We start from the raw sequence: 27857 nt of genomic DNA, 5'->3' as shown, positions 1-27857 counted from the left end.
CCTCCCTCATCAGGCCTGGATTGGGAGTAACCTCCAGCCCTTTACAGTGCTTTAGCCATCCCATTTCCTCCTCTACCTTCCCACTTTGCTTTCTTTCCTCCTTTTTATTCTCCCCCTTTCATTTTCCAGCTCACTTCTTCTCATATTTTCCCCATTCTCTCCCTGCATTTAGGCAGATTCCCCCAACCTTAGGCATGTCACTTCAGTCAGTACTGAATAGATGAGCAGTCTTCCCTAGTGCCCTCTTGTGGTAATAACTAGTCACTGCAGTCATGTTGATATTCTAGAACTTTGGCCAGAGGAGAGAAGACAGAACACAGCTTGATGGTAGACCCTTTCCCAGACCATAGTAAAACTATCATGACATGCTTCAAGTTTGTGCCTGGAATCTTTCCTGCAGCTTAAAGGAGAGTGACAACCAGCTAGTGCAAAAAAGTTAAATCAACTACTACTTGAGTTTGCTACACTTAACAGCTACCAGAAACCCATTACATACAATATAAGACCTATGCATCAGAGTTCAATAGTTTTCATTAAACAAGGAGAAGGAGGCTGAAGTTCATGAATAATAAGCAAACAGAAGGTTGACACTAAAACGGAATAGGGAAAATAATTTCTAAAATGGAGAGAATAAACAATCTGTCTGCTTTGGAGTACGCAGAAGTCAAGAAGCTAGAAATATTTCTTAAGAGGAGATGACATTCTGAAACACTGCAAGTGTAAATCTAGGTTCTTCAAGAATCAGAGGCCAGGGATAGAGTTGTGGCTGGCATGTGTGAGGTCCTGTGTCGCATTCCACGACTAAACACTCAGGGTCACTCCAGGTGATCTGGGCTGCATGAAATAATCACACAGAGACAGAGAAATGCCTTTTTCTTTGGGTCTTATGATGGCTCCTCTGACCTTAGGGGTCCGTGGAGAGAGAGAGGGAGGGAGGGAGGGAGAGAGAACACACATACTGAACCCTTGCATTGGGAAGAAGTCATTCAAATGAGGCAAGGGGTCAGGTTTCAGGGGGTTGAGTCGAGCTTTGTGATGTCTTCTGTCAGCAGGTGACTGACATCTAGGAAGTCCTTGCCCAAAGGCAGAGCAAGAGAAGGGGACACACAAAGGGAGTTTCCATTGAATATTCTATCCCAAACAGGGCAAAGGGATAGGATTACAAAGGAATAAGTGAGTGTAGCTGAACCCCAGGGGTATGCCTACTCAGAAGACTGGCTTTGATATCCAAGGAGGTCACTGCCCAAGCCACAATGAATGTGGTGGTTGGTCAGAGCCTGGTGCATCAAGACTGGAAGGTGTGGTCATTTAGAGAGGCTCCCCACAGGCCTGGGTTCATCCTCAGCACCGCATATAAATAAATAAAATATCCACTTACAACTAAAAAAAAAAAAAAATCAAAAGCCAAGAAAAGATTGGGTGTTTGAAACTTATTACAGCTCTTGCCTGGCTTGCATGTGGCTCTGGGTTTGATCCTCAGCACTGGAAAAAAAAAAAAAAGATTTATTAAGTGAAACATAAATGAGGGAAAACAGGGAATGGAAGAGCAAAGACAGAGAAAGCCATCGGACTGCAATGCATGTATGACCCTTGGAAAGGAGAGAGAGGGTAGGAAAGCAATTTGATGGGAGAATCCTGGAATGAAGTGCGATCTATAGGGTTTTACCAGGTCAATGAGTGAAAGGCGAGTGACTCACCCGAGGCAGATTCAACCAAGAGATTTTTTTGAGAGGCTGCCCAAAGGAGAAGAAAAGGAGAGGCAGAGAGAAGAGAGGAGGAGGGCAGAGAGGGAGAGGAAGAGAGCACAGAGAAAGAAAGAGAGCAGAAAGAGGAGAGAAAGAAAAGAGGGCAGAGAGAGAGAGGAAGAGGGCAGAGAGCGTGAGCTTGCAAGCTTCAGCTTAAGAAGGGTTGCACAGTAGTGGTTGCAGATAGTCCCAGCTACCCATGGAGCTGAGGCAGGAAGATCACTTCAGCCAGAAGATTGAGGCCAGCCTAGGCAACATAGCAAGACCCTGTCTCCTGTGTGTGTGTGTGTGTGTGTGTGTGTGTGTGTGTGGAGAGAGAATGATCTCAGAGTGATTTGAATGAAACATTTACTGAACAACTTTTTCCACTGTTTGATTTGATTAGTGTATGTTTCTGATAGCCCTAGCACAACCTTTTGGAGCCTTAGGATAATGCAGATAAGAGACCACTCTGCCTTACAAAATTTCAGGATATTAAGTTGCTGTGTTAAAAGCTGCTGAATACCATGTACAAAAGGACATGTCCAAAGTATCCATTCTTTAACAAACATACTTTGATTCCATGAAATTTCATTCCCATTACATTATTCAACCCTTTGCCCACCATAACAACATTCAGGGGTGGTGACAGGTGAGTAAGCCTAGCACTGCAACCTTACACCTCAGAGTCATTGGCCAAAGGTATTTTCCTATACTTCTACTTTCCAACCACCTAAGACATCTGGCTCCACATCTTGGTATGTGGCAGTTCCCTCCATGTTTATCATCAACAAATCAGAACAACACTACAAAGCTAACCTATGGGGCTGGGGATGTGGCTCAAGCAGTAGCGCGCTCGCCTGACCTGCGTGCGGCCCAGGTTCGATCCTCAGCACCACATACCAACAAAGATGTTGTCTGCCAAGAACTAAAAAATAAACATAAAAAAAAAAAAAGCTAACCTATGAACTGGGGAAAAGTAAGGGATTATCATTCTCAAACAAAGGAGTATAGACTGGGTTCAATGTTTAAGAGCTTGTAACAACAAATCTCACTATTATGTATAACTATAAAGCATCAAAAAAAGTGGGGAAAAAAAAGAAAATGTATATACTTATTTTTTAAATAAGTCATAAAATTTATACAAATCATTCCTTATAAGGTAAGGAAGAGAACAGACTAGAAAATACCAAATACATTTAAATCCATAAGCCCAGGGTTATAATTCTTAAAACCTGATTAATTTTGAAGGTTGCTAATAAATGAACTCATTACTTTGAAAAACAGTAAATAAAAAGAACCAAGCATTGCTATGTCTGAATAGCTATGCCTCCTCCCATTCACACATTGAAATCCTAACACCAAAGTGATGGTACTAAGAGATGGGGCCTCTGGGGAAGTTGTTTAGGTCATCAGGACTTTGCCTTCATGGACTAGTGCCCTTTTAAGAGACCCCAGGCATGCTGCCTTTCCTATGCAAACTGCAGTACAATGGTGTGATATCTTTTAAAGATGCATACAAAATATTTACAGTTGAAATCATAAAAAAAAAAAAGCTGGGTTTTGCTTTAAAACAATACATGGAAAAATAAGTGGTCATGAGTTGACACGTCAGTAATCCCAGGTTGCTGGGTTAGGAAGCTGAGGCAGGAGGATCTTGTGTATTTTATTTAGAGACTGGGTCTCAGTTGCTTAGCACCTTGCTTTTGCTGAAGCTGGCTTTAAATTTGTGATCCTCCTGCCTCAGGTGCTGGGATTATAGGCACATGCCATCACATACTACCATCTTGACAGGGTAACTGGTTAACAGAAATAACTACAATAGAAGTAAGCAGCAGCCAGGTAATCTACTTGGGTGCTATCAGTTCCCTGTTGCTGTTGATACCAATTACCACAAATTTAGTGGCTCCAAGTAACATTAATTTATTAATTTACAGTTCTATAGGAGAGAAGCTGGACATACCTTAGGGGTTAAATTAAAGTTACATCACTTTCAGAAGGCTCTAGAATGGAGTCTGTTTCCTAGTCCTTCAGGAGTTAGCAGCACAATCCCACTCAGCATAGGACTGAGAATTCTACTTTCTTGCTGGGTACCACCTGAGGGACACCCTTAAAAACTACATAACTATCTAGTTGTTGACAGTTTCAAACATTCCAGAACCAACAAGTTACCACAGATAGGAAAGGTTTTCTGCTTTTAAAAACACATCCAGGCTTATTTCCGCATCTCAAAGCCCTCAACTTCATCCAAGTCAGTGAAGTCTCTTTTGCCACTTCAGGCAACATTATTCACAGGTCCCAAGAGTTAGGAAATGGACATCTTTGGAGGATGATTATTCTGCTCACCACAGATACAGCTTGCTTCTTCCTCCCACAGCTATAACATAAAGCTCTTGTGTAGCAAGAGAAGGGTGTGAATCAAAGGCTCCAAACACTTCAGTAATGAAAATTAGGTTTCCACCACTAGGTATCATTGTGATAAAAAGATGAAAGGAATTTAGTATTTATAGCCCCAAGACAAACTGCAGCAATAGGGTTTGTAATTAGTCCCATGTTTCTCCGAATCATTAACACTCATGGGGAAAGTAATCTGCTTATAACACCCACATCTCTTTTCAAGGGAACAATCTACAGGTATCTGAGTGCCTTTGGAATTAGTGTCACACTGATACCATACTACTACCAATGACAAAAGGAAAAAGTACTATAGGCCACTTCTTCTAACATGTAGCCTTTGGAAACTCTATTAGCAGGACCAGAAATTTCTCAGTGATGTGATAGTCTGAGGTCCTTCCTAGCCATTCTTCCTATTCCTAAAAGCTAAGACCTTGGTGAACAGTAGCTATATGTAGACCTCCCAAAACTCACTGTAAGCAGATTTGCAATATCTAGGGGACAACAGATTCCTGGCTACTAAGAGTAGATTCCCTGGCCTCTATACCTCAGATGCTAACAAGTCTAAATCTGAGTCAGCTATATGCTAATGGCCTATATATCACTTAAAAACAATAATGGGATCTCTCTAACCATATTGCAAGAACAGTCATATTCTTGTTAAGTTGGGTAAGGTTTGCCTTTGTGGGTAAATTGAAAAGGATTAGGAAATCAAAAGCACAGGGAACCACCAACTGAAAAGCATCACTACTTAAGAGATGACCTTCTTATGGCCCTTCAGAGTCATTTTTGACTGTTCTCTGGATATAGAGTTTAGATAGTGTGACTGGATAAACTCTTCTATGCCCCTTACTTCAGTTCTTAAAGACATTAACCTTTTATCAACACAATTATTTTCTAGCATAGGTACCTTAACCCTAACCAAACATCTATCTTTAGCCTACTTTCCCAACGTTCAGCATCAAAATGAAATCCTGGCGGGCCAGGGATATAGCTCAGTAAGACTATGTTGCCTAGCACACAAGGCCCTGGGTTCAATCTACAGCACAAAAAATAATCTTAAAGGCTGGGGCTGTAGCTTAGTGGTAGAGCACCTGCCTTGCACATGAGGCCCAGGGTTTGATCCTCAGCACCACAAAATGAATAAAGATATTGTGTCCATCTACAACTAAATAAATCTTTTAAAAAATAACTAACCTTGACCATTTGTGTACATTTTGGCCCTACAGAGTCCTGGGGATTGAAACCAATACCCTGCACATGCTAGGCAAGTGTTCTTCTACTGGGCTATGTCCCCAACCTATTTTTTATTTTGAGACAAGACCTCACTAAATTGCTGAGGCTGGCCTCAAACTTGCAATCCTTCTGCCTCAGTCTCCCAAAAGGCTGGGACTACAAATGTGTGCTACAGTGCCCCGCAGCTCTAGAGAATGACAACCAGGCGCAATCTGTAAGGAAAAAAAGGGAGTAGGGGTTGGGGAATCTAAGTAGAAAGTGGGAAAAAAAAGGAGATATTTTTTAACTGATTGGCTTTCATAAGGAAATTTCTTCCCTTTCCTTTACTTCCAGTTTTTACCTTATTCTTGATACCAAACTGAGGTACTAAAAATTTATTTATTCCCCAGGACAGAACTATACCTGCCTTATTTTCCATCTCCCAAAGACAGCTCCCTAATAAGACATACATTCAAATACAAACAAAACACGCATTCAATTCAGGCAACTGTTTTACATTTTCATAACATTTTAACATTTAATAGAAACTATATACAATAAATTTTTACTATATTTTACATAAGATAGCCACTGCAGAAATTTACATAGATTACAAGCAAGATGAATAGTTAAGGTGGGCCCAGTCCTTAACTGTCTCAGGATAAGGATGGGAGTTCACTGGAGAAAGGGTGCAAACTGTTCAATTAAGTGGAGATGAGGAAAAGCTAAACTGTAGGCCTTTAGATAAAGATAACCAGGTACTGGGGCGACCAATATCTCAACGGCACCATTTAAAAAAACAACCCTCACCTAATCATCTATGTGGATTTCTGTCTGTGACTTAAGAAATCCCATTACAAAGAATCACTTTCCCCTTTGGCACAGTCCCAAATACTGAATTTCAGAGATAGGTAATCCCTATCTTCCTTGCCCATGGTGGAAAGAAACACAACTTTGACACTACTGGCCCATCCCCCTAAGTATGGTTTTATTTAACTACGGCATTCTATAACCCAGAACAAAACTGGGTTGCCCCTGTTTAGTGAGAGATGATCAGAGATACTTGTTTGAAGAATGAGAAAGTGAAATCCACGGAAGTCATATGGTTCCCAGAACAAACTGTCAACTGCTAGGAGTGGATTCCGGTTTTCCATTTGCAGTAGCCAATCCACTTTGAGGCAATGGTGCACAGGCTTTCTCAGAATTTCGAGATCCCTGGGACCTGTAACCATCTCCAACCATTTGCATCTGGCCCTATTAAAGGAATAAAGGTACTTTGATTAGTAAAGCATTCACTGGAAGAGAGGATGGGGAGGGGAATCAGGAATGACAAGAGAATGAATCAGATATAAATTCCCTATGTTCACATGCGAATACACAAACAGAGTAACTCCACATCATGTTCAACCACAAAAATTGTATCCTACTTACTTAGAGTAAGTTATACTCCATGTATGTATAATATGTCAAAATACATTCTACTGTCATGTATATCTAAGAACAAATTAAATTTTAAAAAAAAATTTAAGTCTCATGAAGGAAAAAAAATCATTCTCGATGCTCTGAAACCTTAATTATGAATCTATCAATTCCCATTTATATTCAGTATATTAAAACAACTCTGGGGAGCTGCTCTTCCCAATACTGCCTAATCTTAAAGAGTCTGAAATCATTACTTGGCATTCTTGAAGCTCTCCCAATGGAAGAGAGAACCGTGGATTGTTTCTTCCAAATGAAACAGCCATTCTCAACTAAGATCCCAGAACAGCCAATGAACCATAGAAGATAAGTTTTTTAGGCCTCTGCTTGAAACCAACAGCTATAGTGTAACTGCTGGTCTTCAGTCAGGGCCACTGGTATCCAACCTCAGAGAAAGAAGCCAAATCACTACTGGTCCTTATTCTACAATGAGAATAATTCCATTAATGAACTCTCCCTTAAAAGGCACAATTTAGCCAAGCATAGTTGTGCACATCTGTAACTTGGAAGGCTGAAGCAGTAGGATCCCAAGTTCGAGGTTAGTCTTAGCAACTTTAGCAAAACCCTATCTCAAAATCTGGGATGTAGCTCATAGCACGCCTGGATTGAATCTCCAGTATCAAAAAAAAAAAAAAAAAAGAAAGAAAGAAAAAAATTTACTTACATTTCTTGTCTTAACCTTTCATTTTAAAAAATATGAAAACTAGGGACCATTATTCTAAGGTCCATCTAGAAAACTGGAGCAAAAGGGCCCTAAGAAGCAGAAAAAGGCTTCTTTCATTCTCTCATTTATTCATTTGCAATTCTGGGGATGAAACCCAGGGCCTAACATATTCTTAGGAAGTATTTTGTCACTGAGCTACACCCAGCCTCAAAATGATATTTATTAAAAGTACCTTCCTTGTATGGTATTCATTAAGCAAAAGCTATTTGGGGACAGGCATCTTTATACTCTACTTGTGATGAGACCCACACTCCCTGGAGTACAGTTAGCAAACAAGGATCGCTTTGCCTGACCAGGTCACTATATGATGGAAGGCTAATTGGGATTGTTCTTCACTTGCCAAGATATCCACTGGGCCTTCAGCAATTTCTTTGATTGAATGATCTTCAAGGGTTAATGAAGGATCAAAAAGCAAGGGTGAAGGAGGGCACTGCATACCATCACCAACAACATCCAAGTCCTACAAAAGAAAGAGAAAACCCTATTAGCAATACTAAGGGTACCAATAAACTGAAGTTGGCATGTTTTTCAGCAAACCTCAAAGCAATTCTGAGGTCCCTCCCTTACCCCTTGCCTACCAGAATGTTCAACAAATGAGACAAGATCCAAAAGCACTGAGAATTTTTTCTTGCTGCTGATTATGAAGCACAGACCAGTATAGTAGCTTTAAAAAAGCAAATTCCTAGGAAAATTCATAGAAAGTAGAACAGTGGTTACCAGGGGCTGAGGGAAAGGGGAAGAGGAGAGTTATTATTTAAAAGGTACAGAATTTATGCCAGGGTTGATGGAAAAATTCAAGAAAAGTACAGTAGGAATGGTTGTACAACACACTGAACATTGTTAATTAGCACTGTACACTTAGGAACAGTTAAAAATAAATTTTGTTATACATATTTCACCATAGTAAACAGTATTCAAAAAAAAAAATATTCTGAGGTTACTGGAGTCAACATTTAAGTTAACCAGTCATGAATCTAATGATAATCAGCAGAAGCATAAATTAAAATTAAATATTGCTTTAAAACTTTGGGCAATATGAGATTGTATGATCAATGTCCAAAGAGCCACAATGCATGCAAGTGAAAGAGAGAAAAAGAGACAGTAGGAAAGGAGGGAACAGGAAACTCAAAAGACATCTGAAATATTATTCTGATTAAAACCCTATCCTCACAGAATAATTCATTTTAAATCTAACACAGTTCAATTGTTCTGTTAAAAAAAAAAAAAAAAAGACATTGCTAGACATGGTGATGTATTCTGTAATCCCAACAACTTGGGAAGCTGAGGCTAAAGGATCCCAATTTTGGAGATATAGCTCAGTTAGTAGAGTGTTTGTCTTGTATGCAGAAGGCCCTGGGTTCAATCCCCAGCACCACAAAAAAAAAAAAAAAAAAAAAAAATCCCAAATTTAAGACCAACCTGGACAACTTAGCAAGATGCCATCTCAAAACAAAAATAAAAAGGACTGGAGATATAGCTCACTGGTATAGCTCTTGCCTAGCATGCCTAAGACCCTAAGTTCAACCCCAAATACCATAAAACAAATATCAGAAAAAGAAATATTCTAAACCACATTTCTTCCAAATGAATTGGCCATTCCCACTGAGATACTGAATAGCCAACAGACCAAGGGAAGTTATCTCTTGGCTCCCATTTGAAACCAACAGCTACAGCAAACATTGGTCTTGATTCAGGGCCTAAGGCATGGCAAAGGTTCAAGTGATACATCAACCTAACTTCCACGCCACTGCTAGGAATCTAACGCTAAATTCCCCCTCCCCCATAAAAATACCCAAGGGTTGGTACCCTTTATAGAGGTACAATGCTTTTAACTATCTAGCTTCATGAGAAGCTTAGTTTATGCTTTAAAATAAGTCAAAGAATTTGCAGTCCTTTCCTCTTTTGTTGATGTGCCAATCAGAAAGAGAAAGAAAGAAAGAAAGAAAGAAAGAAAGAAAGAAAGAAAGAAAGAAAGAAAGAAAGAAAGAAAGAAAGAAAGAAAGAAAGAAAGAAAGAAAGGAAAGAAAGGAAAGAAAGGAAAGAAAGGAAGAAAGGAAGAAAGGAAGAAAGGAAGAAAGAAAGAAAGAAAGAAAATAACATCTTCACAATTGAGGGGAAAAAAAAGAAGTGAAGAATCTACCATACTTAAAACTGCTCAATCTAAAAGAACAAAGAAAAAGTTCACTAGCTAACATTCACTTCAGATTATTGGAAACTTCTGTACTATCCACAGAAACCAGTGTTCTCACACATTAGGACCATAAAATGTTTTCTATAATTCTTTTACTAAACACAATCATTATATAAATAATTAGCTTAGAGCAAGGCATGGGGGTACACATTGGGAGGCTGAGATAGGAGGATTGCCAAATTTAAGCCCAGCCTCAGCAACTTAGGCCCTAAGAAACTCAACAAGACCCTAACTCAAAATGAAAAATAAAAAGGGCTGGGATGTGGCTCAGTGGTTAAGTGGCCCTGGGTTCAATTCCTGATACCAAAAAAAAAAAAAAAAACCTTTAAAAAGGGCTGGAGATGTAGTTCAGTGGTAGAGCACCCCTGGGTTAAATCTCCAGTGAAGAAAAAAAAAGTAGCCAAGTCTCAAGATAATAATGGAATGGGAATGTTTTCAAAGGGAAAATAAGTACAGGAAACATTTCTCTTAACATATAGAACACGTAGTCCTTTACCAATTAAAATTGGGAAAACAAACCTAAAATAAGAGATCAACAAGTGACATCAGCAACATTGTAGAAGCAGCAGCTCTGGTTCTCCATCCACCCACAAGTGCATCACATAAAAACTCTACTCATGGGATCAATTCCCTCTGAGAGAAAGCTGGAGTAGCTGTTTGCTCCTACCCACTGGGCAATTTGAGAAAACAATCACATGTAAGAGAGGAAAAGAAGAGGAACATGAGGCCAGGAGCCCAGCTCTAGGCACAGCACCTAAAACTGGAAAAGTAATCCCCAACATTCTGGCTTCTCCCTATGGAGAAGAGGATTTGGGCTTCACACTGGGAGCAGAGAATACACACCAAGTTTCTCCAGATCACAGGGGAAAAAAGTAACAGACTTAAACAGAGCATAGCACTTCCAAGGACTTCATTCCCCAGGAGCAGTGTAGAGAGGTTACTTAAAAAACAATCCATTTTCCCCTTACATCAAGCATCTAACTTTACAGCTAGGAAGTTTAGGGACTACATCCTGAACCTCCTAGCTCTGGAAGCAGACTTTCATATGTGCCTTTTTAGACCATGGAGAATGGAGGTAAAGTAGTGGTTTCATACAGGCACACAAGCACTTTCAAGAGCTTCTTCTCCCAGGAGCAGTGGGGGAAGGCGGGGGTAAAAAGCAAATCCTATTTCTCCTGTGAAGGACTCTATGTAGGCATCAAATGCCCCAACTTTAACAACTACCTCCCCAAAAGACTCCATTCTAAATCTCTTAACCTTTGTGAATAGAAAAAAACAGGCATGTACAAGTCTCCCTAGGGTCAGAGAACAGAGGTGATTTTAAGTGAGCAAAAGGGCAAAGTGACCAGCAAAAGTCATGCCTGACCAATTTGATGATATATATGTTTGGGGGAGGGTGGGTACCAGGGATTGAACCCAGGTGCACTAGACCATTGAACCACATCCCCAGCCCTATTTTGTATTTTTTTTTTAATTTATTGTTCAGTTGTAGTTTGTTTTATTTATTTTTACGTGGTGCTGGGGATTGAACCCAGGGCCTCGCATGTGCTAGGCAAGCACTCTACTGCTAAGCCACAACCCCAGCCCATATTTTGTATTTTATTTAGAAACAGGGTCTCACAGAGTTGCTTAGTACCTCATTGTTGCTGAGGCTGGCTTTGAACTAGCAATCCTCCGTTTCAGCCTCCCAAACTGCTGGGATTACAAGCAGGTGCACCCATCACACCCGGCCTTGATGATATATTTTTAAATATTTTAAAATTAAGATTTCTGGGGCTTGGGATGTGGCTCAAGCGGTAACGTGCTCGCCTGGCATGTGCGGGGCACTGGGTTCAATCCTCAGCACCACATAAAAATAAAATAAAGATGTTGGGTCCACCAAAAACTAAAAAATAAATATTTAAAAAATTTTTTAAAAAAATTTCTTAATTGTCAGGAAATAGCCTATAATATCTCACAATCATTATTAATTTGTTTAAATATTCACTAAAATAAGCAAATATCCATCTACAGCGACAAAAAAATAAAAAGAAAGAAAGAAAAGAGCCTGGGGCTGTGGCTCAGTGGTTAAGACCTCTGGATTCAATCCCTGGTACCAAAAACAACAAAAAAATAAAGAAGTGTGGGAAAAGTATAAAACATTTTGTTTTTTGTTTTGTTTTGTTTTTGTAATGCTAGAGATTAAACACAGGGCTTTCAGCATTCTAGATATGTACTGTACCACTGAGCCATATCCCAGTCCAGAAGTACAAAATATTTATGTGTGTGTGTGTGTGTGTGTGTGTGTGTGTGCGCACGCACGCGCGCACACGTCTATATATAATACCATATAATACACAAACACACATATACATATGTATGCACTAGGTGGTCAAAAACAGTGGTTTTTTGACTCAGTGATTGAGTGCTTGCCTAGCATATGCAAGACCCTGGGTTCAATCCCCAGTACTGCAAAAAGTAAAAGAAAAACCAAAAAGAGGTTAAAGGGGAAAAACAAAAAGGTCAAAACAGAAATGATTATAGAAATTATTACCAAAATAAAAATTAACAACCTAGTACATAAGTATTCTACAAAACACATGTACTAATTTCTACTTGTGTACATAAGAGATTTTGGTTATACAGTGCTTTTTATTAGGTGATTAAACCTTACAAAGCTGTTCATATTACAAAATGAAGTGAGCAAAACTGTGTCCTTATCAACCTGAGGCTATCATTTAATCTCTTCAAAATAATCTTGGGGCTGTGGTTGTAGCTCAGCAGTAGAGTGTTTGCCTAGCGTGTACAAGGTCCTGGGTTCGATCTTCAGCACCACATATAAATAAATAAATAAATAAAGGTATTGTGTACAATAAATATTTAAAAATAATAATAATAATAATAATAATAGTAATAATAATCTCATTGGCATTTTGAGAAGCAGTGGAATACAATCTCTGAAGTCTCTTCCTAGCCTCATATTGTATGAAACAAACATTTTTAAAAGGCAATTATAAACCCATGCACTAGCACATACCAGTAGTCTCAGAATTCAGGAGGGCGAGGCAAGAGGATCTCTTGAGCCCAAGAGTTCCTAAGACAAGTCTGGGGTACAGACTACAGACTCAAAAAAAAAACTACCAAGTGGTTTAGTTTTTGTTTTATTTGGGGTTTTGTTGTTGTTATCGTTTTTTGTATTGAGTATTGAACCCAGAAAATAGCCTATAATAACATCTCACAATCATTAATTTGTTTAAATATTCACTAAAAAAGAAACAAGAGTCATCCTTAAACATACTAGAGTGTTTACTACTGAACCACGTTCCCAGCCCTTTTTATTTTACTATTATTATTATTATTATTATTATTATTATTATTATTATTATTATTTTAGTTACAGGTAGACAAATTTATGTGGTGCTGAGGTTCGAACCTAGTGTTTCACACATGCCAGGCAAGTACACTACCACTGAGCCACAGCCCCCTTTATTTTTTGAGACAGGGTCTTCACTGAGTTGCTTAGTTGTAGCTCAGTAGTATAATGCTTGCCCTAGTATGCATGAGGCCCTAGGTTCAATTCCCAGTATAAAAGAAATAAATGAACTATTAATATACACACTACAACATAAGTGAACCTTAAAAACATTATGTTAGGGGATACCAGGATACAAGCTTTGGCCCCCTTCTTCCTCCCAGAAGTCTATGTTACCCCTTTTAAAAAAAAAAAACATTATATGCTTAAAAAAATTATGCTAAATGAAAAAAGCCTGGCACAAAAGTTAAGGATTGGGGAGGGCAGAATGAAGAGTTAGCTTTCTTTCTGGGATGATAAAAATATTCTGAAATTAGGTAGTGACAATTGGCTACATGTGGATATACCAAAGTGGGGAAAATCCTATTATCAAATATTTTGAAAGGGAACACTTATAATGTATGAATTTTATCTCCAAAAAAATACAGAAAAAGCAGGCTGGAAAAAAAAAAAAGGTAGAAAGTCTCTTAATGAATATGTTAACACACAAATACAACCATACATTTATCACTTCAAAAACTTTTTTTTTTTAACAGTTCTCCTGACCACAACAGACTAACTATTCTCACCATTAATAAATACGGCCTTGTCTCAAGGGCCAATCAGAGCAGAGCTTCTCTAACTTACATCACTGAACTCCAGTGGTAAACTCTCAGTGGGCTGAAGCTCAGCAGCACTCAAGTACAGATCCATGGGGCCGGCTTCCAGATCGTCTGGCACAGACAGTACCTGCTCGGGCTTATACATCTGAGGAGGCAACTGGAAGTGCAGTGGACAGCAGGGATCCTCAGAGAGGCTTACAGGAACTGGTTTGTTGCAAGGTACCTCTTCAGATCCCTGGCAGCATTTGAAGAGAACCTGATTCGTATCCTGACAAATATCTGTAGAAAAATGGTCAAGGGAAATATAACAACAACTATCGGAGGTACAAAATATAGTAGAGTTGACAATACATTTCATGCAGAAAACCAAATGCAGTTAGTAATTTTTAAAGTTACTTCTCAAAGTGAGTGGCATTTCCTAACATTTAATTCTAGCTCTACGAGTAATTTAAAAGCAACAAGTCCCCAACCTCCTTTCCAGGATCCTGGTCACTTAAACTAAACATACTAATCCTGTTCTCCCCATGACAATGCTAAGCAAGTAGTAATAACACTCCTAGGAACATAAACCTACTCAGAAGAAACAAGGGATAGCAAAAGCAAATAGTTTGCAAAAGCCCCTATCAACCCCTACAATAATCAAGATATACAGTGTGGTTTCTGCTGTTAAGAAGAGTAGCTTGGGTCTAGGGATACAGCTCAGTTGGTAGAGTGCCTGCCTCATATGCACAAGGCCCTGGGTTCAATCCTCAGCACCACACACACACAAAAAAAGTGGCTAAGTTTGCAAAAAAAAAAAAAAAGAAATTGCACCTTGTTTTTAATATGAGAAATTCTTTTAAAATAGCACTGTATTAGGGAAAACAGAAATTCTACTATTAATATTTACTAATTAACACATGGAGAGGAAATAATAAATTTCCATTTTTTTTTTTTAAGAGGATGATAGTACATGAGAAATCCTCTCATGATCTTAAAAGGAGTAAGACAATACTGCTTATGAGGGACCATGGAAAAGTACTCCAGGAACAACACTCCAAGAGCTCTACAATAACTTTGTTAAGGGTAAAGCAGGAAGGGCTATATTTCCAAGTTGGCAAAGAATCAAAATTTAAATCATAAGCTAGTCATGGTGGTGCACATCTGTAATCCCAGCAAGAGGCTGAGGCAAGAGGATGATGAAAAGTTCAAGACCAATCTCAGAAATTTATTGAGACCCTATCCCAAAGCAAAAACCAAAAAGGACTAGAAATGTAGCTCAGTAAGCACCCCTGGATTCAATCCCCAATACCAATGTGGGGGGGGATCATAATTAGATAATAAATTTCAAGTTCAGTTACTCTATAAAATACATTTCATGCAAGTGTTACCATTTCTTAAAATCTTAAAATGTGGTCATTTCCCCTAAATTAATAAACAAACATGGTTTTAAACCTGAATATTTTTAACTAGAAAATACAATTTTCTTTAAACTGATTATACCAGGATTATTAAATCATGGATAATTTTCATCTCAAATATTCTAAGATAATCTTAAAAATTAAAAACATCTATTGGGAGGCTTAGATAGGATGATCACAAGTTCAAAGCCAGCCTCACCAATTTGGTGAGACCCTGTCTCTAAACAAAATATAAAAAGGGCTGGGGATGTGCTTAGTGGTTAAGTGCCTCTGAGTTCAATCCAAAGTACCAAAAAAAAAAAAAAAAAAGAAAGAAAACTAATGTACATGATGATTTTTTAAACCAAATACACCTTCTGGGAATAAAGCCACTTCTCTTTGGGCATGGTGGCACACACCAGTAATCCCAGCAACTCAGGATTACAGGAGGCAGGAGAATCTCAAATTCAAGGTCAGCCTTATTAACTTAGATCCTGACCCAAAATATAAAATAAAAAAGGCTGGGAATATAGCTCAATGGCAATGTATCCCTGGCTTCAATATCCCAGTACCAACAGTAACAAAAAAAAAAACAACTTTTCTTTCCAGCCATACTTGGAAATCGTTTAATTCTATGCCAGTAGTTTCACACTTGTGACAGTACTGGCACTATGGGCTGGTAAGATGTAGATGTAGAATGTTTAGTAATATCATCCACTAGCTATCAGTAGCATTTCCACCTCTGGCCCAACCAAAATTTTCTCCACACATTGCCAAATGGAGAACAAAACAGCCCCCTGTTGAGAAACACTACTCAAAAGGACAGTAGATAGTACAAAGTAAATATAATACTTATTGAATAAACCTAAGAACCTTTATTTGCACGCTTATGAGCTTTAGAAAACCTAAGCAATATGTCTAATGGGCTAAAGAAATTCAATTTTATTTAAATTATTAATATTTAAAAATCTTAATTTGCTAAATATTTCAACTAGAATTTTTCCCATTTGACTTCAATGGACTTTCACAAAAGTCTCTTATCTATTTAATTCCACAATAGCCTAGAAACCACCCCCATTCTCCTCCACCCGATTTCCTTTCAGAAAAGGATGAGAGAGATAAAAAGGGAATAATTGACCTACAACTAGAGTCTGGGTCCTTCACTCAGTCCAGTGCTGTCTCCATTAGACCAGAGTAAAGAGTTAACAGGTCACCAAAGGCAGTCGCATCTTTCTCTGGGATGAGGACTTAAGGAAGGGTAAGTAACTTAGGAACTATGGAAAGGAAAAGAGCATATAAGGAAAAATACTTCCTTTGTTAAATACAGTTCCTCTTCAACTTTGCTTTTTAAAATATTTATATCCTAATATACTATTTGAGTACAGCATTATAAGAAATGTCAAAAATAGTCTTTAATATCTATAAACTGGGTTTTCTCTACTAAATTCAAGTTTCCTTTTAAAAAATTATACAGAAACAGAAAAAAGGATATTCATACCATGCAAAAATGATTATATTACATTCCTTCTCAGTGTTTAGTACCATGCAGTTAAAACATAATCTACAGAAATCTATATCCTATTTTTCTCACTATAATTTTTCTCTTCACTCATAAATTGTTAAATGTTTAGTGCAAAAAATCTGTTGTGCCATAATTTATTTCCCTATTCCTCATCTCTAAACAAGGCTATCTCCAATTAGACTTTGGGGTGGGTAGGGAGACTAGGGGCTGAACTCAGGGGCCCTCAACCACTGAGGATGAGCCACATCCTCAGCCCTATTTTGTATTTTATTTAGAGACAGAGTTGCACAGCACCCCTCTTTTGCTGAGGCTGGCTTTGAACTTGCAATCCTCCTGCCTCAGCTCCAAAAACTGCTGGGATTACAGGCGTGTGCCCCTGTGCCTGGCTTAGAATGTTTTTTGTTTAAGTATCTGACTGCATTTGATTATCTTCTTAAATTTCCAGGGGCAAAAACTGCCTTATCAAAGGAAGAATTATTTTCGAACTGCTTCACAAAAACCTTTTATCAATTTATATTCCAACTGAAATATAAATTTAGAAGAAGCTCAACTACTTTTGAAATTCATCCACTAATTAAAAAAAAAACTTACATTTAAAAAATTTTTTTAGTTGTAGATGGACACAATATTTTTTATTTTTATGTGGTGCTGAGGATCAAACCCAGTGCCTCACGTGTGTGCAGCAAGCACACTACAACCCCAGCCCTAAAATTTACATTTATTTTAAAATGTATGTACAAATATCAAAATTAGGTTTTAAATTTTCCTTGTTTTACTTATCTCTTCCGTTTAGAGTGAAATAAACACTAACTACAGGCCATTTCTATTAACCGTCTACAGACAACCTCTGTCCAATTATGTTTTAAGCATTTATCTTTACTTTCTAATTACTTAGCACAGCATTTTATACATTAATGACAGTAATCCTTTATCAGACATTTACTGCAATAATTATAAACTGGTAAAATACTTAATAACAATAGTAGCTAGGATATAGGCAGGTGCCATAAATGCTGGCTAAGAAAATACATACCAATTTCCAAATATTTGGTATGTCTTACAAGGCAAATGAAATCCACCAAAATTCATGTTTTTCATTTAAAAGGCATATTTAATAAGTATTTTTATGACAAAAAGTAATTTTTTCAATCAATACCTATAACCAAGATGCAATTTCAAAATCTAATAATAAAGTTAGTCAAATGGTATATGTAGTCCTACAGCAGAATCAAGAGACATGATGAGATTAATTGAAAAATTAGCCCATATCTATCACTAATGATTCAAATGTTTCTTTCTAATGAATTGACCATTACATTTCCAAAGTTCTGAAATGGCCAACAGACCATAGAAAGACGTTTCTTTAGGCTCCTGCTTGAAACCAACAGCTTCAACAAACTGCTGGCCTTGATTCAGGGCCAAAGGTTCAAAGGCCTTCAATTAAGCAAATCACCACGATTCTCACTAGCCCTCAACTACAAAATCAGAACCCCAACAGGCAGTTTTAAAAAGATACGGGTAAGGCAGTGTCTGGTCATTGGGAGAGACTGATTGGAACAACGAACATCATCCACAAAGGCCAAGCATCTCTGACTAGAACGAGTGGTATGGGCCTAAAATGAAGAAAAAAGATAAAAAAGACAAACCCACAAAAGAATATACAACCAATTATCATAAGAATACTTAGTTATATAATAAAAGTACATCCTCAAGGCCAGAAAATTCAATATTTAATAAATATTATGCAATAAAACAAAATTTAAAACCTTACATACAAAAAAATGAGTCAACATTAATCCCAAATACCCCTTTCCAGATTATACAAGCATAAAATAGTAGTTTTATCGTCTAGAGAGGCACATATGAAAGTCTGCTTCCAGAGCTAGGAGGTTCAGGATGTTAACCTCAATCTGAAAATACCACATGGAAAACTACAGGAATAAACAATTTAAGAATTTAGAATAATTTTTACACTTATATTGTTACTATTGTCCTATTTTATTGTGGTATTATTGTTAATCTCTTACTGAACAGAATTTACAAATTAAACATTATCATAAGTATATATATATATATAGGAAAAAACATAACATATAGGTTCAATAGTATCTTTGGTTTCAGGCCTCCAGGTCTTAAAACATATCCCTTCACATATGAAAGCAGTAGTGTATAGCTTTCAATCTAATTTGTCCTTTAGCAGCAGAATCCTTTTTAAAACTGTAACCTTATTGGTAGTCTCAACAAATCATAGATAAGAGTGATTGCTTAACTCTTCTTATCAACTACACTTCCTGACATGCATTTGCTCCTACTCTTCCACCTTTCTTCCCACTTTTATAAACAAATTCTCAAAATTAAAATTTAAAAATAAGACTCTTAAGCAACTTAGGCTTAAATTTGTGCCTATTTCTGAAGACTCTCTGGACCAAAGAATTTTGAAATCTATCCCAACACCTCAATTTGAATACTGAGGCCCAGAAATTAAGCTGTCTGTGCAGGCACAGGGCTAGACAGTAGAAGACCAAGACTAGAGTCCATGCTTCCTGGCCCTCAATAAGTACTTTCACTACTAATCCAGTAAGTCAGATTTCAGAGCCAGGACTAGATATAGTGTTTTGCTAATTACTCCAACTCTACAAAGTGAGTAGTATATTAGAGGTATCTGAGAGATATATAAACAAATTACCTGTTGGGCAGCACCATCTGTGGCCAGCATTCTGCGTTCCTTTAGCTGCCTGTGTAGCAAGGCTTCTACTCCATAGCGTTGGCGATACCGTCGAAGACATTTTAATCGCTTTAAATTCTCTCGTTCTTTGGCCAAAAGTCCCTCTGGGCCAGTAAGGAGACTACTACCTAAAGAATTACAAAAGTAAAAATGTAATTCACAGAGTAACCTATCAAGAATTCTTCTACAGCTGGGCACTGTGGCACACACCTGTAATCCCAGTGGCTTGGAAGGCTGAGGCAGGAGGACTGTGAGTTCAAAGGCAGCCTCAGCCAAAGCGAGGCACTAAGCAACTCAGTGAGACCCTGTCTCTAAATAGAAAAATAGGGTTGGGGATGTGGCTGAGTGGTAGCACCCCCCCCCCCCCGCAAAAAAAAGAATGCTTCAGCAAAGTAACAAAAACAGAGGAAACTTCAACTCAAGATAAGCAGTTTCAACTGCATAAAACTTGCCTAAAGCTTCATGTTCCACTTTTCGATTATGTAAGTATCGACGCTTCTTCTCCTTCAGCAAATGCTGAAGCCGTTTAAACTGATCAATGTACAAAGACTGCAAACGAATCAGCTTCTCCCGCATAATCAGGGCCACTTCTTCAGCCGTGTAGACACCAGCATGTCTGGAATAAAACAAAGAATAAGAAAACACAGTAATAAAACCCAAGCTTAAAAGTAAGATAGTAAACAGGAATATTTTCACAAAATATTTTAACATTCGAGTTGTTATCAAAAGACAACAAAGCTGGGCATAGTGGTACACACCTGTAATCCCAGCGACCCAGAAGGCTAAGGTAAGAGGACTGAAAGTTCAAGGCCAGCTTTACTTGGCGATACCTCACCTCAAAAAAGGCCAAGGATGTATTTAAGTGGTATAGAGTCCCTGGGTTCAATTCTCAATCCTCACCAAAAAAAAAAAGAGGCACTGGAGTTGTACCTCAGTGGTGGAAGGCTTGCCTGACATCTTCAAGACCTGAGTTTAATCATCAGCACCACCAAAAAGAAAGCAAGAAAAATCTCAAAGATCTCACAAAATGGGGAGAGATATTTCCTTGTTTTTCCCTGTTGAGTTTTTGTTGTTGCTCTTGGTTTGTGGTACTGGAAATTCAACCCCAGCCCTTATTATTTATGATTTTGAGACAGGATCTCACACAGTTCCTAAAGCCACGCTGGAACTTAAGATCCTCCCTCAGTCTCCCAAATCGCTGGGACTATAGGCCCCGTGCCACCAGACTTAGGTGAGCCAGGCATGGCAGCACACCTGTAATTCCAGCTCTCTGGGAGCTGACCAAGAGGACCACAGGTCTGAGGCAACCCTGAGCAACTTAGTAAGACACTGTCTCAAAATAAAAACTAAAAAGGGCTGGGATGTAGCTCAGTGGTAGAGTGCCTGCCTAGCATATACAGGGCTCTGGGATCAATCCTCAATACAAATTAAGAAAATAAAAAACTAGATAGTCACATAATCACACTAATTAAACATAAGGAGATATTTAACAACTAACATTATACATATTTAACAACTATAGCCCTAAAAATGCATATATTTATTAAGACGACATTTTTTAACTTTATTTTACTTTTTTTTTTTTAATGTGGTGCTTAGGATCCAACCCAGTGCCTCACAAACATTTTTATTTTAATAATATCTCTGGGAAAATTAAAGAAAGCCTTATATTTAGTTATCTAATAGTTGAGAATGCTCAGAGCTTTATTTATCCTTTAGTATGTTTCTACTAGGAGAGACTGACAACTACCTAATACCTTTAACATTTCTGTCTTAAAGAAAATTAACTGATATTTTGATATACGGTATCTTATGAGTAAAACTGACATGAATTTGTCCTTTAGAATCTGATCTAGACTACTATTAACAAAATCATGTTTCTGGGCCTTCAAACTTTAATGTTGCTGGGTACAGCGGTACAACTCAGGAGGCTAAGGCAGGAGGATCACAAATTTAAGGCCAGCTTCTGCAACTTAGTGAGACTTTCAAAATCTATAATAAAAAGGACTGGTATATAGCTCGGTGACAGAGAACCCGAGTTCAAGCTCAGAACAGGGAAGAAGGGGAAAAAAAAAAAAAGCTTAGTGTTTAAAGGACACTTTGTGACCCTACAGAGTTATATATCAAAGCAGCAAGTTAGCCATCTAGAATTTAGAAAGCACAGTGGGGCAAAAAAAAAGAATAGCCAGGCATGGTAGTGCACGCCTATAATCCCAGCAGCTTGGGAAGCTGAGGCAGGAGGATTGTAGGTTCAAAGCCAGCCTCAGTAACAGTAAGGTGCTAAGCAACTCAGGGAGACCCTGTCTCTAAATGAAATAAAAAAATAGGCGTGGGGATGTGGGTCACTGACTGAGCACCCCTGAGTTCAATCCCCAGTACCCAAAAAATAAATAAATGTTTAGTAATAAGTTACCATAGTTAAGAGAATCCTGCTAGAAAGCATTCTCTTTCAAACTGCTACGCTAATTGTTCCTAAAAAGCTGACTGAGAATGCTCAATAGAACTGGACAAAATTATTCTACTCAGAAAATACAATCCTCAATAACTTCAATATACCACAGAATCCCAAGTAATGGGGGAAAAAATGCTACTTCAAGAATGAAAGCCCAACAATCAAAATACATTATCTCTCCCACTGTCTACAGTACTTTTTCCTGGGTCATATAACTGTTAAGAGGCAGACGTCAGGAAAAGAAAAACTAGAGCTGGGAGGAATAGCTCAATGGTAGGCTCTAGGTAAGTTTAATTCCCACCACTGAAGAAAAAAAAAAGTGAGGCCAGGTACAGTGGCGAAACATGTAATTTCATAAAGGCTCAGGAGGCTGAGGCAGGAGAAATCCAAGTTCAAAGATAGCCTCAGAAACAACTTAGTAAGGCCCTAAGCAACTTAGTGAGATTCTGTCTCAAATTTAAAAAATGAAAAAGGGCTGAGTTGTAGCTCAGCAGTAGAGCACTTGCCTAGCAGGTGTGAGGGATTAGGTTCCATCCTCAGCACCACATAAAAAGAAATAAAGGTATTCTATAATCCCAGTGGCTCAGGAGGCTGAGGCAGGAGGATCTCAAGTTCAAAGCCACCCTCAGCAAAAGTGAGGTGCTAAGCAACACAAAATAGGGCTGTGTCCCTCTACAAAAAAAAAAAAAATCATTAAGGGCTAGGAATATGGCTCAGTGATAGAGTGCCCTGGGTTCAATTCCTGGTTAAAAAAAAAAAAAAGAAAAGAAAAAGGAAACTATCCTAAACTCAAATCATGAGAAATATAATTATAAAACTCTAGAATATGAGACAAGTTTTGATATATTACACCTACTAAAGGATCATGGATTTCATGGGTTAAGTGAAAAGTAAAACCTTAGTAAGATATAATTAGGATGATTACTCACTTCTGTGTTTCTAAATCAGTTTCCGCTTCTTTGGCATGAAACCAAAGCAAACTGTTATTTTCCTTTTTAAAAAGGAAATCCATAAACATGAAATTTTGCAAAATATGTAGTTACTGAATCACCTCTCTCCTGAGATTTAGAACAACCACCTGTTCACATCCATTGTCTCTTCTCTAACTGGTCTAAGCATTTCTCATTTCCATGTACAAAAAAACCTAATCTTTCCCCTACACTTTCTCATGTACAGAATTTAGTATTCAAAAATCTTCCTAGATTACAAATCTTCAACAAAAGAATCGAATCTTGGGTTGAGAATGTATCTCAGTGGCAGAGTGGTGGCGTAGCAAGCACAAGAACCTGGATTAATCCCCAGTACCATAAAAACAAAACAATCAAATTTTGCCTTGAAGCAAGATGGTGCTGACACTTTAAAATACAGAAGCTGTTACTGCTCACAAATATCTAAGATGTATTTCCTCTTTGGTTATTAATCTATAAGCAGCATGTCACACTACAATCCACATGCTAACTACAGAAAATATTCAAAAACCCTTATGTGGAGTTACAACTTACTTTAGGGGATCTTCTTGATCACTGTCTATGCTATCAGCTTCACTGTCAGGGTCACCTCTCCATGTCTGATCCACAGTAATGGGTTCCTGGTCCCCATCACTCCAGCTGTCTTCATCTGAGGCAAGGAAGGGAGAGCAGTCATTAAGACTTCCCACCTCTGTAACTCCACCACACAAAACTAGATTACTTAGCAAATCAACCCAGACCTTAAAATTAAAAACACCATTTATATAAGGAAAAAAAAGTCACCAGCTCAGAAGAATAAACCTAAGCAAACTCTCCTTCAAATGCAAAGAACTGGTGAAGAACATAGCAACCCTGGAAGTTCATCACCCTCACCAAATTCCCAATGAATAATATTGCCAAATATGTTCAAGATACTTCAAACCAAAATAAATTCATTCTTAACCTTCTCCCACCTTTTTTACTCCCACCTTTTTTATTCTAGGAGAAAATATCCTTACCCAGTATTCGGCTGGCTTCACTGCGGCTACTTTCTGGAGTCTGAGAGCCCAATTCTGTCTTAGCATATGCGCTCAGCTGGCACAAGAGTGTTTCACTCATAGGCCCTGGGTTGGTCTTCTTCATTTGAGCATGAAGTGCTAAGGCATTCCTACGGGCATGTTCAGCACAGAAGGACACCCTAAGAAGATATAAATATTAATATTTTATAGGTTCTCTTGAAAGGGTTCAACAATTTTCATAGTCACTTATCTTTAGAGCATTTTCAGGAAACTGAAATAATATTACATTCACTCCTCAAATGGCCAATGAATCAGATGAATTTAACTAGCCTCTACCACTGAGCTACACCCCCGCCCACATTTGTTATTAAAGGGAAAAGCAGGTAGCTTATCCAGTGCACTAGCCATTAAACAAAACATTCCGACTATAACAATGTTGACATGATCTCATAACAAATAACAAAGAGATTAATTTTTCACAATTAATTCTAGAAGGGTCATTTTCATATCAATCCACTGTAAGTAATAAGATGTAGGACACTTTTTTCCTTTGGTACTGGTGATTAAACCCACTGAGTTACATTCCATCCATTTTTTTACCCCTGTGGTACTGGGGATTGAACCCAGGGCCTTGTGCATGTGAGGCAGGCACTCTACCAACTGAGCTATAACCTAAGCCCCTATTCCATCCTATTTTTGATTTTGGGACAGACAAGATCTCTATAAGTTGCTGAGGGTCCCATTAAATTGCTAAATTTGACTTCAAACATGGGATCCTCTTGCCTCAGCTTCCAGCTCAGCCTCCCCAGCTTCTGCAATTACAGGCATCTACCTTCACCCCGCAGCCTGTGGGACAATTTTAAAACTCGAAGTTTTACACAAAATTATCTAGAAGAGGTATGTTTCTACATGGATACTTTTGTTTATAAAGCTATGAAGTCTCTTCCAAAAAAATACACATATACACGACTTTGCCTATTATTTAACAAGGTACAAGCCAAAAGAGTCAGCACCCCAGCATTAAGAATTTAGAATATCCCTTCAACTTACAGACAAGGAAAAAGATCCAGAGATGAACTAAGTGATCCAAATCAAGTGTCCTTCCAATTAATCACCATTGTATTTTGGTTTTTATTTTTCCAAGGATATATTCATAAGTCCAACTTTAAAAGCATATAATCTAAAATTCAGCAGTTATGCCTAAGCCCAGAGATCATATCATTTATCCCCCTTATCACAAAAATAAAGGTGGGGAGGTTTGAGGATGGAGCTCAGTGGTTGAGTGGGCGCTCAGCATGCACGATTCCCTAGGTTCAATCCTCAGCACTAGAAGAAACAAAAATAAGAGAGACTAACGGCACAAACAACGTATGTATCTATACATATATACCCGTCTTTCTTCTCGGGTTTTGGGGCAGCACTGGGACATCTCTTTCCATTCTTTGTTGATATATAACTACACTGCTTGAAGGGTGCATTCTTGTCTTCAAGGATATGCTTAATGCAAAACTCCTGGCCCTCCAGGCGAGGTTGCGAGCACGGGCGATGAGTAAACGAACAAGACAGGAGCTCCTGAGACCTGGGCACTGGGGTGATCCTCCCCCGATTGGTTGGCAAGACGTGAATCCGAATCCTGTTCATACCAAAACCTGTAGGGTCACAAGGAAGATCAAAATGCCCTTACCCTTCCCGAAAATTCCTACTCCACAATGTCCGGATAGACCTCGGGTAGGTAAGTTTCTAAAGGACAGGCAGCAGGCGGCCTCGCGGGTACGCTCCATAACTCCCCCACCGCCTTCCCAAGTCTCCCTAGCACTGGAGACTTTGCCTCCCCTTTAACTTCTCCCTCCACGCCGGGCCCTACCCCGACACCCAGCCACGCTGACGGTACCTCCAGGACTCTCATGGCTGCAGCACGAGGGGAAGAGTGGCGCCAGCCCCACGTGGCCCCGCCGCAACGCCGCGCCCCGCCCCCGCTGCCCTGCACGCCGCCTTTGTCCCAGCCCGCCTCAGAGCTCACAGCTGGGCCCAGGCTGGCCTCGGGCGCAGTGCAAGCGCCATTTTGTCCTAAGGCTCCGCGCACCGAAGAATCTGGCTCCCAGGAGTCTATAGTAGAAGAGCGACTCCGAAGCTGCCTGAGGAGGGGCAGCCGCTCTGAGACAACAGAAAGGGCGAAAAAACAGCCTAACTACAAAGGCGAAGAGCACGCAGGGCCGCCATCTTACCTCTTCCGCAGCGCTCCACCGCGCCGCTCGCCCTTCTCTGGCAAGCGCCAGCAGCTGCTATCTCGGCCCTGCTCTTTTCCGGGCTCCTAGCTGCTGATTGGCTGCTGCTCTCACGGCGCTGTGTCACCATTGGTCGAGGCCCGCCACTAACACGTCTGTAGGGAGCTGAACGCTGAGAAAATGCGCTGCTGGAGCGACTGGGACGAACGTGGGTCAGCAACTCCCTCCGACCTCAGTGAGAAGGCGGGCTACCGCGCGAGTCTCGGGCCCAGGATGTTTTTCCCCCCTCTCTATGTGGCTCACTTTCATCCAACTTTTGGCCTGTGATCCTAGGCAACTGCTTTCTCACCACCCCTACACAGCAGGTAGAAGATTGGACAGAGGCTGGAAAATCACTGTACATTTCATTGTTTATACATGAAAAGGTTTAGTTTGCGAAGCAGTTCACTACATTGAATGGTAATTTCGCGTTGAGCACTCTAAGAAACAGTTGGGGGGGGGGCGTTTTCCACAAATGTGGGAAATAACATGTATCGATTCAGTTAAGTTTTCAGAGCAACCCTGAGGTAGAGGCTATTATTAACTCTATTTTACGTAGCTACTAAGAGGCGATTTTGAAAAGTCTTCACTCTATATTGCCTCTCATAGTAAAAGGGCATTGGACTGAATGAAAATAAGGAAATATAAATTATGATTTAGGCCTTTCTTCTTAAAAACTGTACGCCCCGATTCTCTAAAAATTCTCTACAACTTCATGCAAAATGATGCACATATTATAGAAATGACAGAAAATATCAATTTTATCATCTTTTAAGGGGTTTTAGTTGAAAGCATTCTTCTATTATCACCACTACTCATAGAAATGAGCCAACACTTTGTAGAGTTATGTTTATTGTTTTGGTTTTTGCATCCTAACCTCCCAGCTCACTGTTGGTTTCATGGTACATAAGAGTAAGACGTGTATCCATGATCATCAATGAGCAGGTGAGCATGATTTTAATGGAAGTCAGCACGAAGAATCTACATACCTCAAGAAAAGCAGCGTGTTTAGGGGGTGGAAATAACTAAAACGAAGTGTGTGAAAGGGTACTGTTTCCAGAGACTAATGCAGCCCTTAGTAGAAGACCCTCTCCTGAAATTCATTCATTCATGAAATATTTATTAAGCATCTCAGTGCCAGGCCCTGGGGATACAGGAGACAACAAGAAAAATAACCCTCATTTCTTGGAGTAAACATTCTAGAATAATGTGAGATTGTGGATGCAAAACAAGCATAATATTAATAGCAATAAAAACACGTAGCAAATATTTCAACCCTCAAAAGAAGGTATAGGTGTTATAAACACCCTATTAAAAAAACTAGCTGGAGGGCTGGACATAGCTCAGTGGCAAAGCATTTGCCTTGTATTCGCAAAGCCCTGTGTTCCATCCCCAGTTCCAAAAAAGAAAAGACAAAAAAAAAGAAGAAGAACCCCACCTAAAAAATAATAATAATAATATTTTTTAAAAAACTAACTGGAGGCAGTAATATTATAGAAAATTTGGGAATCAAAATCTGCAACCAGGGGCTGGGGATGTGGCTCAAGCGGTAGCGCGCTCGCCTGGCATGCGTGTGGCCCGGGTTCGATCCTCAGCACCACATACCAACAAAGATGTTGTGTCCACCGAGAACTAAAAAATAAATATTAAAAATTCTCTCTCTCTCCTCTCTCTCACTCTAAAAAAAAAAAAAAAAAAAAAAAAATCTG

At 39.0% G+C, this 27857-nt stretch overlaps 1 protein-coding gene and 3 non-coding genes across 10 annotated transcripts; all 4 read right to left on the bottom strand.

The window, feature by feature from the left end:
• Nucleotides 1-5844: 5844 nt before the first annotated feature.
• Nucleotides 5845-26560, bottom strand: Kansl2 (KAT8 regulatory NSL complex subunit 2). Of its 7 annotated transcripts, none has more exons than XM_078014770.1 (10): nt 26110-26553; nt 25275-25533; nt 23885-24063; nt 23421-23535; nt 19915-20082; nt 19428-19590; nt 18258-18354; nt 13968-14119; nt 7877-7996; nt 5845-6587 (listed from the first exon to the last, which is right to left on the bottom strand). In XM_078014770.1, the coding sequence occupies exons 1-10, from the start codon at nt 26237-26239 to the stop codon at nt 6456-6458; spliced, it is 1515 nt and encodes a 504-aa protein (XP_077870896.1). In that variant the 5' UTR covers nt 26240-26553; the 3' UTR covers nt 5845-6455. The 7 variants fall into 7 exon arrangements, with proteins under 7 accessions (XP_077870896.1, XP_077870895.1, XP_077870897.1 ...); XM_078014769.1 differs by having other exon boundaries at nt 13866-14119; nt 26110-26548; XM_078014771.1 differs by lacking the exon at nt 26110-26553 and adding an exon at nt 25776-25906 and having other exon boundaries at nt 13866-14119.
• Nucleotides 7051-7187, bottom strand: LOC120888776 (small nucleolar RNA SNORA2/SNORA34 family). The gene has a single exon (XR_005732463.1). It is a non-coding gene; the product is annotated as a small nucleolar RNA SNORA2/SNORA34 family (small nucleolar RNA).
• On the bottom strand, nt 9106-9236 carry LOC120888775 (small nucleolar RNA SNORA2/SNORA34 family). Its single transcript, XR_005732462.1, has one exon. It is a non-coding gene; the product is annotated as a small nucleolar RNA SNORA2/SNORA34 family (small nucleolar RNA).
• On the bottom strand, nt 18027-18163 carry LOC120888774 (small nucleolar RNA SNORA2/SNORA34 family). Its single transcript, XR_005732461.1, has one exon. It is a non-coding gene; the product is annotated as a small nucleolar RNA SNORA2/SNORA34 family (small nucleolar RNA).
• Nucleotides 26561-27857: the final 1297 nt, after the last annotated feature.

The sequence above is a fragment of the Ictidomys tridecemlineatus genome, chromosome 6 (genome assembly GCF_052094955.1).
Source record: "Ictidomys tridecemlineatus isolate mIctTri1 chromosome 6, mIctTri1.hap1, whole genome shotgun sequence".
NCBI classification, from domain to species: Eukaryota; Metazoa; Chordata; class Mammalia; order Rodentia; family Sciuridae; genus Ictidomys; species Ictidomys tridecemlineatus.
Note: the sequence above shows the minus strand (reverse complement) of the source record. Positions and strands in the feature narration are given on the sequence as shown.

Bases quoted from the DNA above. Each gene is read 5' to 3' on its own strand.
- Kansl2 (XM_078014769.1), bottom strand. From the start codon at position 26,239: ATGGTGACACAGCGCCGTGAGAGCAGCAGCCAATCAGCAGCTAGGAGC. The intron at 25,534-26,109 runs GTAAGATGGCGG...GTGACCCTACAG, and splicing joins GGTGGAGCGCTGCGGAAGAG to GTTTTGGTATGAACAGGATT. The intron at 23,536-23,884 runs GTAAGGATATTT...TCCTTGCCTCAG, and splicing joins TGAAGCCAGCCGAATACTGG to ATGAAGACAGCTGGAGTGAT.